Here is a 15,135-nt window from a genome sequence, read left to right on the forward strand (position 1 = left end):
AAGGAGCAAGTCAAGACTTCACAATACTCTGAGGAATCTCAAGCAAATACAGCACTACTAGCAGCCAGCTTTTGTATTGGAGCTTGATTCTGTAGCAAACATGGAGTCCCATATTATGAAGGCCAAGCTAGCCCAGTGACCGTTTAATATCAGGTATGCAATCAGTAAATTAAAGCCACTCAAATTGAGAAGTCATGTTTTGCACACTGGTTCAAACTATGTAATATACGATATTTTCTCGTGAGGATTAGTGCTAGCTTTTATCTATGGTGCTGAAGCAAACGGCAGGGATTGAGGGGGCTGAGGAGAACATGTTGTACACCTCCCACTTTCTATTTTTATTTTTGGGCTTTTCTTCTGTTGTTTTTCTAACTTAACGTGATCCACACACGCTGCTATCTTCATGCCCACTCCAGGCTGTTCCAAGCACACTAAAAGATTTGTTTTTCATCCAGAAACATTGAACTTTCAGTCAAAATCATCTTTAAAAATTTATTGTACATATAATAAAAATGGAAATATGTGTGTGTGTGGGGAGGGGGGGTGTTCACTTACACCAGGGGTCCTCAAACTTTTTAAACCGGGGGCCAGTTCACTGTCCCTCAGACCGTTGGAGGACCGGACTATAGTTTTTTTTTAAAAAAAATCAATTAAAAAAATCCCTATGCACATTGCACATATCTTATTTTGCTGTGTGGAAGGGCCCTTAGAGGGGGTTCTTTGTAGCCCTCTTTAGGCAGTAATTCCAGGAGCAGAGAATGGGAAATCTTCCTATTTCTAGTCTGAACAACATCTGGCTACCAGTATTTAAAAAACTCTAAAATTATAACTGTAAATAAAGAACAACACTCAAACACAGGGGAACTCCATACAAGAAACAATCAGGGCCAGCTAATCACCTCTCAACAAAGGATTCTCCCTAAAAACTCTCAGGCCATGAAATGGTAATCAAGGTGGCCAATTGAAACATTCATACCTACCTCCAACAGATAAGAGTTCTTTCTCCCACCCTGGATCGTCCACAATTTTCCTAGTTAAAGGTTTTCCTCTGACATGAAGTCCAGTCGTGTCTTTATTTTTTTATTTGTCATGTCAGAGCAACCAATCCATTATATTACATTTCGTGTCTGACTCTGGGGTGTGGTGCTCATCTGCATTTCTAAGTCGAAGAGCCAGGCGTTGTCCATAGACACCTCCAAGGTCATGTGGCCGGCATGACTGCATGGAGCGTCGGGGCAGCCTCCCTTGGCTGGCTCACGCTGCCCATCGGGCCTGATGGATAGCGTGAGCCTGCTAAGGGAGAAGCCCTGCGTGGCCTACTCGCACGTAAAACACCTCGCGAGGTGCTTTACGCGCGAGTAGGCCACGCGGAGCAGCTGCCCTTGGCTGGCTCACGCTGCCCATCAGGCCTGACAGATAGCGTGAGCCTGCCAAGGGAGGGGCATTGTGTGGGGGGGGCGCTCCTCCTCCGCGGGCCGGATAAGTGCCCTTGGCGGGCCGGAAGTGGCACGCGGGCCGTAGTTTGGGGACCCCTGACTTACACAGACAAGCTCCTGCCTCCACAAACAGCTTATAGCTCCTACCACTCAGGATACACCAAAGGCCCTCCCTCCAATGACACTGCAGGTCATAGTGAGCACCATGAATATGTACAAGAGCCCTGCAAATGTCCTCTACAAACACCATACTGCCCAACACCCAAGTGAAGGGAGTGTGGCATAGCTAGCTGGGAATCCGCTGCATTAGATCACTACTGACCAAAAGGTCATGAGTTCAAAGCCAGCCCGGGTCGGAGTGAGCTTCCAACCATTGTGTAGCTCGCTGTTGACCTTTGCAGCCCGAAAGACAGTTGCATCTGTCAAGTAGGAAATTTAGATACCGCTAATGTGGGGAGGCTAATTTAACTAATTTACGAGGCCATAAAAAAGACTCCAGCAAAGCATGCGGGGGATGCGGAAAGTACTTCATCAGTGTTGCAGATGGACGATGAAAGCAACAGCTCACTTGGCGGCCAGAAAAGTTAAATAGCCTCTGAGTGTTTGTCTATATCTGTTGTGTATCTTTGGCATTGAATGTTTGCCATATATGAGTACATTGTAATCTGCCCTGAGTCCCCTGCAGGTTCAGAAGGGCGGAATATAAATGCTGTAAATAATAAATAAATAAATAATACTGTGTTGGACCACTAGTCACATCTGAAATACTGGTTAAAACCCACTGTCAGATTAAACCAAGCACCTCCATCAGGAAGCATATTCCACCATAATTTGCAAATAAATTCATTAAAAATCAGACAATGTGATTGTCTGGATGTGTTTCCTCATGTTGTCTCTCATAGTTGAGGTCTACCTAGGATATCAATTACAGACCTCTCTCATCTTTTTAACTGGGAGAACTTGTACAACTGTTATCTGACTAAATATTTTTCCCCCCACTGTATTGCTGTTGGTACTCAACACAAAAGGTATCTTTCTGAACTTCATATTTAAGGGCTGTGTGCCTCAGTATAGCAATTTCATCTCTTACCGTAATATGACAGTGTCATTCTGTCTGTTCAAGTAGCCCTCATTAGCCAGCAAGTCCAATCGAAAGAACCTGTTGTATCCCCAGCACTCCCCAACTTCAAAGTCAGAGGCAAACTCCCGAATGATGTTCTTGGCAGGGTCATTAGTGGACTGATGGACCATTTCTACACGATATTCATACCTAAAATTATGCCAAAAACATGAAAAAAACCAGCTAAAATTAAATCCATTGAGAGTAACACCGGACATGCCGTTTTCCTGTTACATTCTTCTTTGCCCATCTATATAAATAAAAATGCAATATTCATTTGTGAGATTAACATAACTCAAAAACCACTGGACAAATTGACACCAAATTTGGACACAATACACCTATCAGGCCAACGAGTGATCATCACTCATGAAAACACTGAAAAACACAACGGAAGGGACTTAAAAAAGCAAAAAAGCAAAAAGATGCCACAGCGCATGTGCAAAAACAACTCCCCCTGGCAAACAAAACACTCAATAGCATATCCACACTCTCTTCCAGACTACAGCTCCCAGCATCCCCTAGAGCAGGCCCTTTAGGAGAGGGGTGTCTGTGTGATCTAAATGTTTCCAAGATGCAAGCTTTCTTCTCCTTGGATTTCTTTGAGGGCATCCCAATCCCTGCATATTTCCAATTTCCTATTCCTGGACTGCAACTCCCAGCAATCCTCCAGGTAGATACGATAGATAGATAGATAGATAGATAGATAGATAGATAGGTAGATAGGTAGATAGATAGATAGATAGATAGATAGATGGATGGATGGATGGATAGATCAGTAGGAGTGCTGGGAGTTGAAGTCCAAGAATTGGTAGAGAAGGAAGAAAGGGGAGAAAGGAAGGGAAAGAAAGGGGGGAAGGAAGGGTAGAGAATGAAAGAAAAAAAGGGAAGGTAGGAGAAAGAAAGGAGGAGAGAAAGAGGGAGGGAAGGTTAGCTATAGCAATGCATGGCGGGTACAGCAAGTCTATATAAATAAAAATGTAATGTTTGTTTGTGGGATTAACATAACTAAAAAACCACTGGACAAATTGCCGCCAAATTTGGCCACAAGACACCTACTAACCCAAGGAGCGACCATCACTCAAAAAAATTATTTTGTCATTTGGGAGTTGTAGTTGCTGGGAATTATAATTCCCCTACAATCAAAGAGCATTCTGAACTCCACCAATTGAACCAATGTTGGCACACAGGACTTCCATGACCAACAGAAAACACTAGAAGGGTTTGGAGGGCACTGACCTTGGGAGTTTGGGAGGGCACTGACCTTGGGAGTTGTAGTTCACCTACATCCAGAGAGCACTGTGGACTCAAAACAATGATGGATCTGGACCAAACTTGGCATGAATATTCCATATGCCCAATTATGAACACAAATGGAGTTTGGGGGAAACAGACCTTGACGTTTGGCAGTTGTAGTTACTGGGATTTAAAGTCCACTTACGATCAAAGACCATTCTGAACTCCACCAACGACAGAATTGGGAGAAACTTCCCATACAGAATCCCCATGACCAACAGAAAATACTTAAGACCATCCCGTCCATCTCCCTTCACCAGGGCAAGAAAACATAATCAAAGCTCTCCTGACAAAGAGCCATCGAGCCACAGATATAGATATATAGATAGATATGATTCACACACAGAGAGATATAGTATCATGGATTTGAAAGGGACCCCTAAAGGAGGATATGTTGCATGTCCCAGAGGAGGCAAACTAAACAATCTCCACATCAACAATGACAAAGAAACAAGAAATACTGTTTACCCACAAGCATCAAGACATTACATATATTAGAAACCAACGCTTTCTCATTACTTTATTTTCCAGATCACCAGACTGGCCACAGAGACGCCTGGCAGGAGACGGCTAGTCTCATATAAAGCATCTGGAGAAACTCATGGATAGCTAGTGAAAAATGTTTAGTTGCAACTTCCAGTGCTGGCTGGGTTTTCTGGGAACTGTTGTTCAAAAAGTTTTACTGAAGAGGATAGACATTTCTGGAAGAAAGGAACAGGAATGGGCCATACTCTGCATTCCTGTTGTTTAAGACAGGCATAAGGCCTCATCCAAGCTGGAATATTGACCACACCTGGAATATTGTGTCCAATTCTGGGCACCACAATTCAAGAAAGATATTGACAAGCTGTGATGTGTCCAGAGGAGGGCGACTAAAATGATCAAGGGTCTGGAGAACAAGCCCTATGAGGAGCGGCTTCAGGAGCTGGGCATGTTTAGCCTGAAGAAGAGAAGTCTGAGAGGAGATATGATAGCCATGTATAAATATGTGAAAGGAAGCCACAGGGAGGAGGGAGCAAGCTTGTTTTCTGCTTCCTTGGAGACTAGGACGCGGAACAATGGCTTCAAACTACAAGAGAGGAGATTCCATCTGAACATGAGGAAGAACTTCCTGACTGTGAGAGCCGTTCAGCAGTGGAACTCTTTGCCCCGGAGTGTGGTGGAGGCTCCTTCTTTGGAAGCTTTTAAGCAGAGGCTGGATGGCCATTTGTCAGGGGTGATTTGAATGCAATATTCCTGCTTCTTGGCAGAATGGGGTTGGACTGGATGGCCCATGAGGTCTCTTCCAACTTTTTGATTCTATTCTATGATTCATCCATATTATTACACCAGTTATTTTGATAGTACACTGAGAAAATAATGCCTGGGATAGATTTAAAAGAAATTCATCCACTGTGCATATTTTTGTCCACATTTTTGGCAGGTTACATAGGTGTACCCAATACTCTTGTTACAAGCAGTTTACACAGAAAAAGGAACTTAGGAAACGAGAGGATTACTATTATTTTGTATCAAAAGCATTGCATAAATTAGTATAAAACTGATAAAAGTAGGAGTGAAGGCGACTAAATATCTTTTGACCAAAAACGGGCAACAGCAACGGCACTGTCTGTAGTCTCTAACAATTCTTCCTCTGTACATGAGGCAGGTTGTCTTTTGATCTGCCCATTCCACTTCTGAGTCTGTTCAGGGACTTCCAAGTTGCCCATTCTTGGTTTGCCCCTGGAGGGAGATCCTCATGAGGGGCCATCCAGTTGGGATTTCCTGGTTGAAGTGCCCAGAGGGATACCCTTGCTATTGCTGGGGCGACACCAATGTCAACATCTACACAAATGACCAGCCACTGCCAGAAGGGACAGAGAGCATCATCTATGCTGATGATCGTGCCATCACCGCTCAAGCAGAGAGCTTTGAGATGGTAGAACAGAAGCTTTCCGAAGCTCTAGGTGCTCTTACTGCCTATTACAGGGAAAACCAGCTGATCCCTAATCCATCTAAAACACAGACATGTGCCTTTCATCTCAAGAACAGACAAGCATCCCGAGCTCTGAAGATCACCTGGGAAGGAATCCCACTGGAGCATTGCAGCACACCCACATACCTGGGAGTCACTCTGGACCGTGCTCTTATCTACAAGAAGCACTGCCTGAACATCAAGCAAAAAGTGGGTTCCAGAAACAATATCATACAAAAGCTGACTGGCACAACCTGGGGATCACAACCAGATACAGTGAAGACATCTGCCCTTGCGCTATGCTACTCTGCTGCTGAGTATGCATGCCCAGTGTGGAACACATCTCACCACACTAAAGCCGTGGATGTGGCTCTTAATGAGACATGCCGCATTATCACGGGGTGCCTGCGCCCTACACCACTGGAAAAATTGCACTGTCTAGCCGGTATTGCACTACCTGACATCCGCCGGGAAGTAGCAGCCAATAGTGAAAGGACCAAGGCAGATACATCTCCAGCTCATCCCCTGTTTGGGTATCAGCCAGCACGTCAACGACTTAAATCTAGAAATAGTTTTCTAAGATCTACAGAGACACTCGCTGGAACACCTCAGCAAGCGAGACTCCAAAAGTGGCAGGCTCAAACCCAGAACCTCAACCAATGGCTGATACCAAATGAGAGACTCCCTCCTGGGCACACAGAGGACTGGGCGACCTGGAAGGCACTGAACAGACTGCGCTCTGGCACCACGAGATGCAGAGCCAACCTTCAGAAATGGGGCTACAAAGTGGAATCCTCGACATGCGAGTGTGGAGAAGAGCAAACCACTGACCACCTGCTGCAATGCACCCTGAGCCCTGCCACATGCACAAGGGAGGACCTTCTTGCAGCAACACCAGAAGCACTCCAAGTGGCCAGATACTGGTCAAAGGACATTTAATCAACTACCAAACTCACAATTTTCGTATTTTGTCTGGTTTTTTTTGCTTTGTTCTGTTAGAAATGTAATATAATTTGACTGGTTGTTCTGACACGACAAATATATACCAAGAGGAGTGGTAGTTCTCATAAAGTTTTCCCTTGATTTGAGTCTACTGGGAGGAGGCTGGTAGCCATGTAGGAAACAAGCGGAGAGAAGATATTACCAAAAATAAGAGGAAGAAAATGAAATGTGCATAAATTTAGACATGTCACGCAAGACTGAGCATGAACTGCTAAGGGCACAACAGATGGTAAGAAGCCTTCAGTGTGAAAGTGCTCTCAAACGGTTCAGAATCTGCAAAGACAAGGAAGCCCACAAACCAAGCTTAGGAATGTACTTTGAAGACCTTTTCAAAGCAGAGTATGAGCTGGAGCTCAACCACAAACACTCTAGCAATCAACCTTCGTAAAAGCATCTACTAAGCTACTATTAGATCTCAAGATCTTTGCTGAAAATGTACAGTGGGCTTAGTGTCCAGCCAAGTGTGTGATGTGGCCATGGGTGTTATGAAGAACATTTTGGCAGCTCTCCTTTCTCTCAGCTGGAAGACAGGCAGGGACATCACTCAGTTGCATCAAGAGGCTCCCCTCCCTAGAATCATAGAATCAAAGAGTTGGAAGAGACCTCATGAGCCATCCAGTCCATGGAATCACTGGGTCCAGTTCTGGGCACCACAATTGAAGAAAGATATTGGCAAGCTGGATGGAATGTGTCCAGAGGAGGGTGACTAAAAGGTCTGGAGAACAAGCCCTATGAGGAGCGGCTTAAAGAGCTGGGCATGTTTAGCCTGAAGAAGAGAACACTGAGAGGAGATATCATAGTCATGTATAGGTATGTAAGGGGAAGTCACAGGGAGGAGGGAGCGAGCTTGTTTTCTGCTGCTCAGGAGACTAGGACACAATGGAGCAATGGCTTCAAACTACAGGAAAGGCGATTCCACCTGAACATTAGGAAGAACTTCCTGACTGTGAGAGCTGTTCAGCAGTGGAACTCCCTGCCCTAGAGTGTGGTGGAGACTCCTTCTTTGGAGGCTTTTAAACAGAGGTTGAATGGCCATCTGTCGGGGATGCTTTGAACGCGATTTTCCTGCTTCTTGGCAGAATGGGGTTGGACTATGGCCCACAAGGTCTCTTCCAACTCTAGGATTCTATTATTCTAAACCCACCCATGGACGTTGTCTCTCCGTTACCATGAGCATTAAAGGTTTTTAAAGGTTCCTATTCACACAGAGGCTATGGACATTGCAACTCAAAACATCTGATTGTTACCCTAAGTCTACTTTCTTCAATGCAAAATCACATGGTTTCCAAAAGATCAGTGGCTCTAACAGTAAGGGGACTGTAACGAATTTGTTGATCTATGTTAAATTTTTCATGTATAGCTCTATGTTGCAATATGGCAGAATTGGCAGAAATAGGGTAGCAACAGTAGAGGCAAGATTAATTTGCATACGTGCAGCCGATTGGTCATATGCAGATGAGTGTAGGCCAGGATTTGAAAGGGCCACTGAGCCAGAATGGCAGTTGGGGGGAAGAGCTGAACATTCCAAAGGGGTGGAGTTAAGTTTAAAAATAGGCAGTTAGAGAGTAAAAAAGTTTCAGTTAGGGATTCCTGTTTGTGAAGGACAGTTAGGAACTGATGTGAGAGAAAAGCAGTTAGGAAAATGAACCTTAAGTTTTAAGGAAACAAAGAAGTGCCAGTGTGGTTTAAGGCGGGATATAGTTCTGTCAAGAATGTATGAAAAAGTAACATATTTGTTGATGTGAAACAGTTGAAGTTTGATAAGAAAAGTTAACTAAGTGAATGATACTGAATGTAAGACTCAAGAGTGTAACAGAACACACAAATGTTACCATAAGCGTTGGAGCCAGAAGCTATAAATAAACTTTGTTACTTCATTTACTACAAGAGTGTCTCAAGCCTGTAATATTAAAGCCTCAAGGAAAAATCTCACAGGAAAGCCCCAGCCAATGTAAAAAGGGGAAAATACATCAATACAAGGCAGTAAAACATTTAAAAGAAAATATTTTTCCCTCCACATCGACACACATAAAAAGACGCCTGAAAAAGGTCTGAGGTAGTGAAATGTCGCCTCAGGGACCTTTGAACCACACTCTCACATTTCAAGACTTCCCTCCAGCATTAACCTGCTGTAGAATGCAATCCCAATTCACCCCATAAGAAATGCAAAGGGAGACAGCTGGCAACAGTCCTTACTTGGATGTTTCAGGCAGCCCAGCGGAAAGCTCAAGGAACACAGATAAGTAGTATCCTCTCACGACTCCGTTTCCATCCTTTGATGTTAAAAGAAGAGGAAAATGGAAGTCAGTGTTTCAGAAAATACGTCAAAAGCTTTTTAAGTCCACATTACAGATTCCTGTGTTGACAAACATGGATGAAGTGGAATTTTACCCAATATAAACCTCAGAGGAGGTTTAACCTAAGAAGAAATGCTCTCTTGCTCACCACACTCTTACACACACAATCATCAATTTAGTGTGCCACTATTCTCTTTTTCTTCCAAATACGAGGGTTATGCGGAAAGTAAGGTTACAAGGTACGTAACTCTTGCGGGAAATTTTCTCGAGGGAAGTTGTTATCACGGCCATGTAGTGGGAAGTTGGCGGAAATAAACAATCAGTGCCAGTTGTCAGTAGCTCATTGACTGGCTTTGTGGAGGTTAGAGATGAGCATCCTCATTCCGTTTCCCACCAAGTGTGAAGTTTGCACTGTACAAGGGATATCCAGAAAGTAAAGTTACAAGGCACGTAGCTCTTGAGGGGAATTTTCTTGGGAGAAGTTGGTATCACGGTCGTGTAGCGGGAAGCCAGCGGACGCGAACGAGCAGTGCCAGTTGTCAGTAGCTCATTGATTGGCTTTGCGGTGAAGGTTAGATATGAGCATCCTCATTCCATTTCCCTCCAAGTGCGAAGTTTGCACTGTACAAGGGATATCTGGAAAGTAAGGTTACAAGGCACGTAGCTCTTGAGGGGAATTTTCTCGGGGGAAGTTGGTATCACGGTCATGTAGCGGGAAGCCAGCAGAAGCAAACGAGCAGTGCTATTCGTCAGTAGCTCATCAACTGGCTTTGTGGTGAAAGTTAGAGATGAGCATCCTCATTCCATTTCCCTCCAAGTGCGAAGTTTGCACTGTAATACACTACCTAAATGCCAAGGGCATGAACGCCACTGTGATTCATCACCAAATAATTTCAGTTTATGGAGAGGACATTCTGTACCTATTTTTTCACAAGACAGCATGTGAAAAAATAGGTACAGAATATATTGTGAGGCCATGAAGAAACTTCGCAGAGCCATCCAATACAAACATGGTGGGAGGCTGACAGCCGAAGTCTGTCTCCTTCATGACAACCCGCTCATGCAACACAAAAATTGTTGACTTCCTTTGCTTGGGATGTTTTCAGCCACCCCTCCCACAGCCCCAATCTCACGGCCAGTGACTATCATCTGTTCACTAAATTGAAGGAACACCTGGGTGGAAAACACTTTTCCGACGAGGAGGAGGTAAAAACCGACGTGATGAACTGGCTGAAAAAGGTGGAGGGAAACTTCTATGACACAGGCATCAAAAACCCGTCCCACACATGACAAAATGTATTGAACTGAATGGTGATCATGTGGGAAAATAATGTAATACCTAGGCTACAATCCATGCAATATTATAATATATTCCAATATATAATATTGGAAGTTTTTAAACAGAGGCTGGATGGCCATCTGTCAGGGGTGATTTGGATGCAGTATTCCTGCTTCTTGGCAGGGGGTTGGACTGGATGGCCCATGAGGTCTCTTCCAACTCTTTGATTCTATGATTCTATTCTATGATTCTGTTCATTCTTTGTATTAAAAATAATCTTGTAACCTTACTTTCCAGATAACAATTGTATATCAGAAACAAGACGCACACTGAAATCTGCAATTCCTTGTACCACATTATCCCCCCTTCCCAAAATACCAAATGCTGGTCAAATTATCCAACCCATAATAACACTCTTCAATACATCCTCATAACTCTCTCAGGAACTGAACATCCAACAAAGCAGAGATGCAGTGATCTTTTTGCATTTCACAATCAGCTGACACCGCAGAATTAGTTTTGCTAGGAAAATACTGATATTGTTCTATGCCAGTGTTTCTCAACCTTCCTAATGCCGCGACCCCTTAATATAGTTCCTCATGTTGTGGTGACCCCCAGCCATAAAATTATTTTTAGTTATTACTTCATAACTGTAATGTTGCTACTGTTATGAGTCGTAATGTAAATATTTGATATGCAGGATGTATTTTCATTCACTGGACCAAATTTGGCACAAATACCCGATACGCCCAAATTTGAATACTGGTGGGGTTGGGGGGCAGATTGGTTTTGTCATTTGGGAGTTGTAGTCACTGAGATTTATAGTTCACCTACAATCAAAGAGCAATCTGAACTCCATCAACGATAGAATTGGGCCAAACTTCCCACACAGAACCCCCATGACCAACAGAAAATACTGTGTTTTCTGATGATCTTTGGCGATCCCTCTGTTGTAGTTCAGCGTGCTAATAGCGTTACTACTACTGGTAGAAGGGAGGTCTGCGCAGGAGTTGGAGGAGGAACAACAGCGAAAGCGCATTAGGGAGATAATTATGGCCCCAAGTGATTCTGAGACGTTTGAGGTCTTCTCCGATTGCCAGATGGGGGATGGGAAGGAGAGCAGGGGAGTAAAGAGGGTTACTCGCGATCCAGAGTCCGATGAGGAGCTTCGGAGGAAGTGCATCCAGGAAATACTTACTGCTCCGACAGAGGACAAGGATTTCATGGGGTTTGAAAGGAGTGATGGGTCTGGGAGTGATATGGGAGAGGAGGATGGGCTGGATTGGACCCGTGTTCAACAGATTAGAGACATTTGTAACCAACCCATTTCCAGTGATGAATCTGAGGGGTTCACAGGGGATTGGCAACCAGGGAACTCTTGGCAAGATCTAAGTCTTAGCAGACGCTGGCAGAGGTGGAGAGATAGGCGCTTGGGTTCAGCTGCGGCGATGAGGAAAGGGAGGGGAGCTCATCATCCTCTAATGAGGAGCTGTAAGATAAAAGTGGGTTCTGAATGTATGGCTCTTTGCAGAAGGCAAAGTGTCTTTATGGGACATAAATCTTTGTTACTGCCAACTCTTGAGCTTGGGTCCTTGGACTACAGATTCCTGTGTTCCTGTGATTCCTGCGTTCCAGTGTTTACATTACTCGGCTTGACCATGGGCCGGTTTGACCAACGTTTTTGGGCTTTTGGACTTCTTGCTAACTTCTTGAACTTTGCATCATCTTGAGACTCCGTTTACCTTTTTCTGTGACTGCATTTTTGAACTGTGTGAATTTTGAAGCAGATTGCTGAACTTTGTGTTTAACCCGGATTAAACAGCGTGATAATCCGGGTTATATTTTTGTTGCTGATATCACTTTGTTTTTTATTCCTAATTGCTACTTTGACGCTCTGCACTGAAGTTAAGTGCTTTAAAAGACTATTTTTGCATAATAAAGCTGTGTTTGAACTCTTTATCTTGTGTTTGGCTCTACTTAAGGCTTCTGGGTCACGACACCCTCTGTCTCCCCCTTGCAACCCCCCAGGGGTCCCGACTCCCAGGTTGAGAAACACTGTTCTATGCTAATAATATAATAAAATATATATAATATAATATAATATAATATAATAATATAATATAATATAATGTGTGTGTGTGTATATGTATATGTGTGTGTGTGTGTTTGTATGTGTGTGTGTGTGTATATATATATATATATACTAGCTGTGCCCTGCCACGCGTTGCTGTGGCCTATAGTAAAACTTATCAAAGTTGAGGTAGATATCTGGACTATTATGAAAGAGAGGTCCCTACCTATTCCTTCCCCCTTTTCCTCCCCCTTTCTCTCCTTTCTTCCTTCTCTACCTCTTTCTTTCTTTCACTACTTGGTATCATCCTTCTCTCTTTCCTTCATTCCCTCCCCCTTCCTTCCTTTGCCTTTCTTCCCTCCCTGTTTGCTTCCTTCTTTCACTTTTTATTTCCTTTTATTTCACCACCATCATAACAATAACAATAATGCAATACATTGCCTCTGGGACCTGACACCTCTCCCATTCCCCCTAAAAGGGTCTCAGAGGAACAATAGCATAATAATAATAATAGAAATAACAACCTTTACCCGCCACGTGTTGCTGTGGCCAATCTTCCCTCTTTCTCTCCTTCTTTCCCTCCTTCCTTCCTTCCTTCCCTCCCATCTTTCCTTCTCCTCTTCTTTCTCTATCTCTTTCCTTCCTTCCCCCTTTTTCTTTCTTTTCTGCTGTCTCTCTTTTCTTTCCTTCCATCTTTCCTTTTCTTTCCTTTTCTTCTTCCTTCTTTCTCTAACTTTCCTCCTTCCCCCTTTTTCTTTACCTCCCTTTCTCTTTCTTCCTTCTTTCCTTCCTTCCTGTCTTTCCTAGATTTTGGCAGGGCGGGAAGGGGCGGGGTGGGGTTTGGAGGTGGCGTGAAGTAAAAGGAGGTAAGATTGGGGTGGGGGAGTGATGGAGCGTGGGGTTGCGTGTGTGTGTGTGCAGCGGCGGGGGGAGTGATGGAGCGTGGGGTTGTGTGTGTGTGCGCGGCGGCGGGGGGAGTGATGGAGCGTGGGGTTGCGTGTGTGTGTGCGGCGGCGGGGGGAGTGGGGTTGCGTGTGTGCGTGCGGCGGTGGGGGAAGTGATGGAGTGTGGGGTTGTGTGTGTGTGTGCGGCAGGGGGTGTGTGTGTGCGGGAAGCGGCGCGACGCGGCTTGGAGTGAGTTGTTTTTCATTTTGAGTAGATATGTTTGTACCTTGTGGGTTGTGTTATGGGCATGGGAATTTTGGTTAAGTTTCGTTGGGGGATTTTTGAGTTTTGTTGTTTTGCCGTTTTGTGAGTGTGTTGTTGTGTTGTTTTTCATTTTGAGTAGATATGTTTGTACCTTGTGGGTTGTGTTATGCGCATGAGAAGTTTGGTTAAGTTTCGTTGGGGGATTTTTGAGTTTTGTTGTTTTGCCGTTTTGTGAGTGTGTTGTGTTGTTTTTCATTTTGAGTAGATATGTTTGTACCTTGTGGGTTGTGTTATGGGCATGGGAATTTTGGTTAAGTTTCGTTGGGGGGTTTTTGAGTTTTGTTTCCTCGTTGGATGCCCCTAACAAATTTATATATATAGATATATATATCTTGTAAGCTGCTCTGAGTCCTCTTCGGGGTGAGAAGAACAGCATATAAATGTCGTAACTAAATGAATAAATAAAATAAATCTGTACATTGGCAGATTTTATTTTAAAATAATGTAAGCAACAGAGAAGATCAAAGCCCTCGGTTTGCATAATAAACCGTACCCCAAATCTGGAAGCAGGAGAACAACGCAGCACAAATGCATCACAATGCGCCAAGGGTCGCACCCTAAATTTCAATAGCCATTTGTTAACGCCACGCGCCAAACTTACCGGATAAACTTTTAACCTCCAGCACAGCCCAGAAACTTGAAGAGGCGGACTGTACACGGGATCTGCTCGCTGGCGTAAAGTGCTATTGAGACATTTCAGAGAAAACGTTCAGTACAGATATTAAAACAAATTCTTAAGCACAAATAGATGCTAGTTTGTTTCCAAGCATTCCTTAGCATTCATTTTCCAATCTTATATACCGTATATACTCAAGTATAAGCTGACCTGAATATAAGCCAAGACACCTAATTTTACCACAAAAAACCGGGAAACATATTGACTTGAGTATAAGCCGAAGATGGGAAATGCATCCGCTACTGGTAAATTTCAAAGTAAAACAGATACCAATAAAATTACATTAACTGAGGCATCAGTAGATTAAATGTTTTTGATTATCTACATAAAATTGTAATTTGAGATAAGGCTATCCAACTCTGATTAAACCATTATTGTAACCTTCTTCAGTGTAAATGTGCTTGTGTATCCTTCCAATAATAATAATAAAGAGAGTGAAATCATAAATGTATTAATGTAGAGTAAAATAATAAATGTAATAACAACAATAATAGAGTAAAATAATAAATGTAATAATAATCAAGTATAATAAATGTGCTAATGATAGAGTAAAATAATAAATATAATTTATTTATCGTATTTATTGTACTGTATTTTAAAAAACACACACAGAAAGTTTGCAAACTTGGCATTCTATTAAATGTCCTTTGACCAGTAGCTGGCCACCTGGAGTGCCTCTATATTATATTATGTTATGTTATGTTATATAACATAACATAATATATTATATAAATAATAGAGCATAATAAATGTAATAACAATAAGAATAAATAAGAATAAAATAAAAATAGAGAT

At 43.1% G+C, this 15,135-nt stretch overlaps 1 protein-coding gene across 1 annotated transcript in view; it reads right to left on the reverse strand.

The window, feature by feature from the left end:
* TRIM37 (tripartite motif containing 37) overlaps positions 1 to 15,135 on the reverse strand; it is an 85,621-nt gene that overhangs the window by 45,278 nt on the left and 25,208 nt on the right. The window contains exons 11-13 of the mRNA XM_060757043.2: positions 14,266 to 14,347; positions 9,005 to 9,081; positions 2,527 to 2,706 (exon numbers count right to left, since the gene is read on the reverse strand). Of these exons, the coding sequence (XP_060613026.2) occupies positions 2,527 to 2,706; positions 9,005 to 9,081; positions 14,266 to 14,347 (339 nt within the window). The remainder of the gene's footprint in view (positions 1 to 2,526; positions 2,707 to 9,004; positions 9,082 to 14,265; positions 14,348 to 15,135) is intronic.

Source organism: Anolis sagrei, chromosome 11, assembly GCF_037176765.1.
Source record: "Anolis sagrei isolate rAnoSag1 chromosome 11, rAnoSag1.mat, whole genome shotgun sequence".
NCBI lineage: Eukaryota > Metazoa > Chordata > Lepidosauria > Squamata > Dactyloidae > Anolis > Anolis sagrei.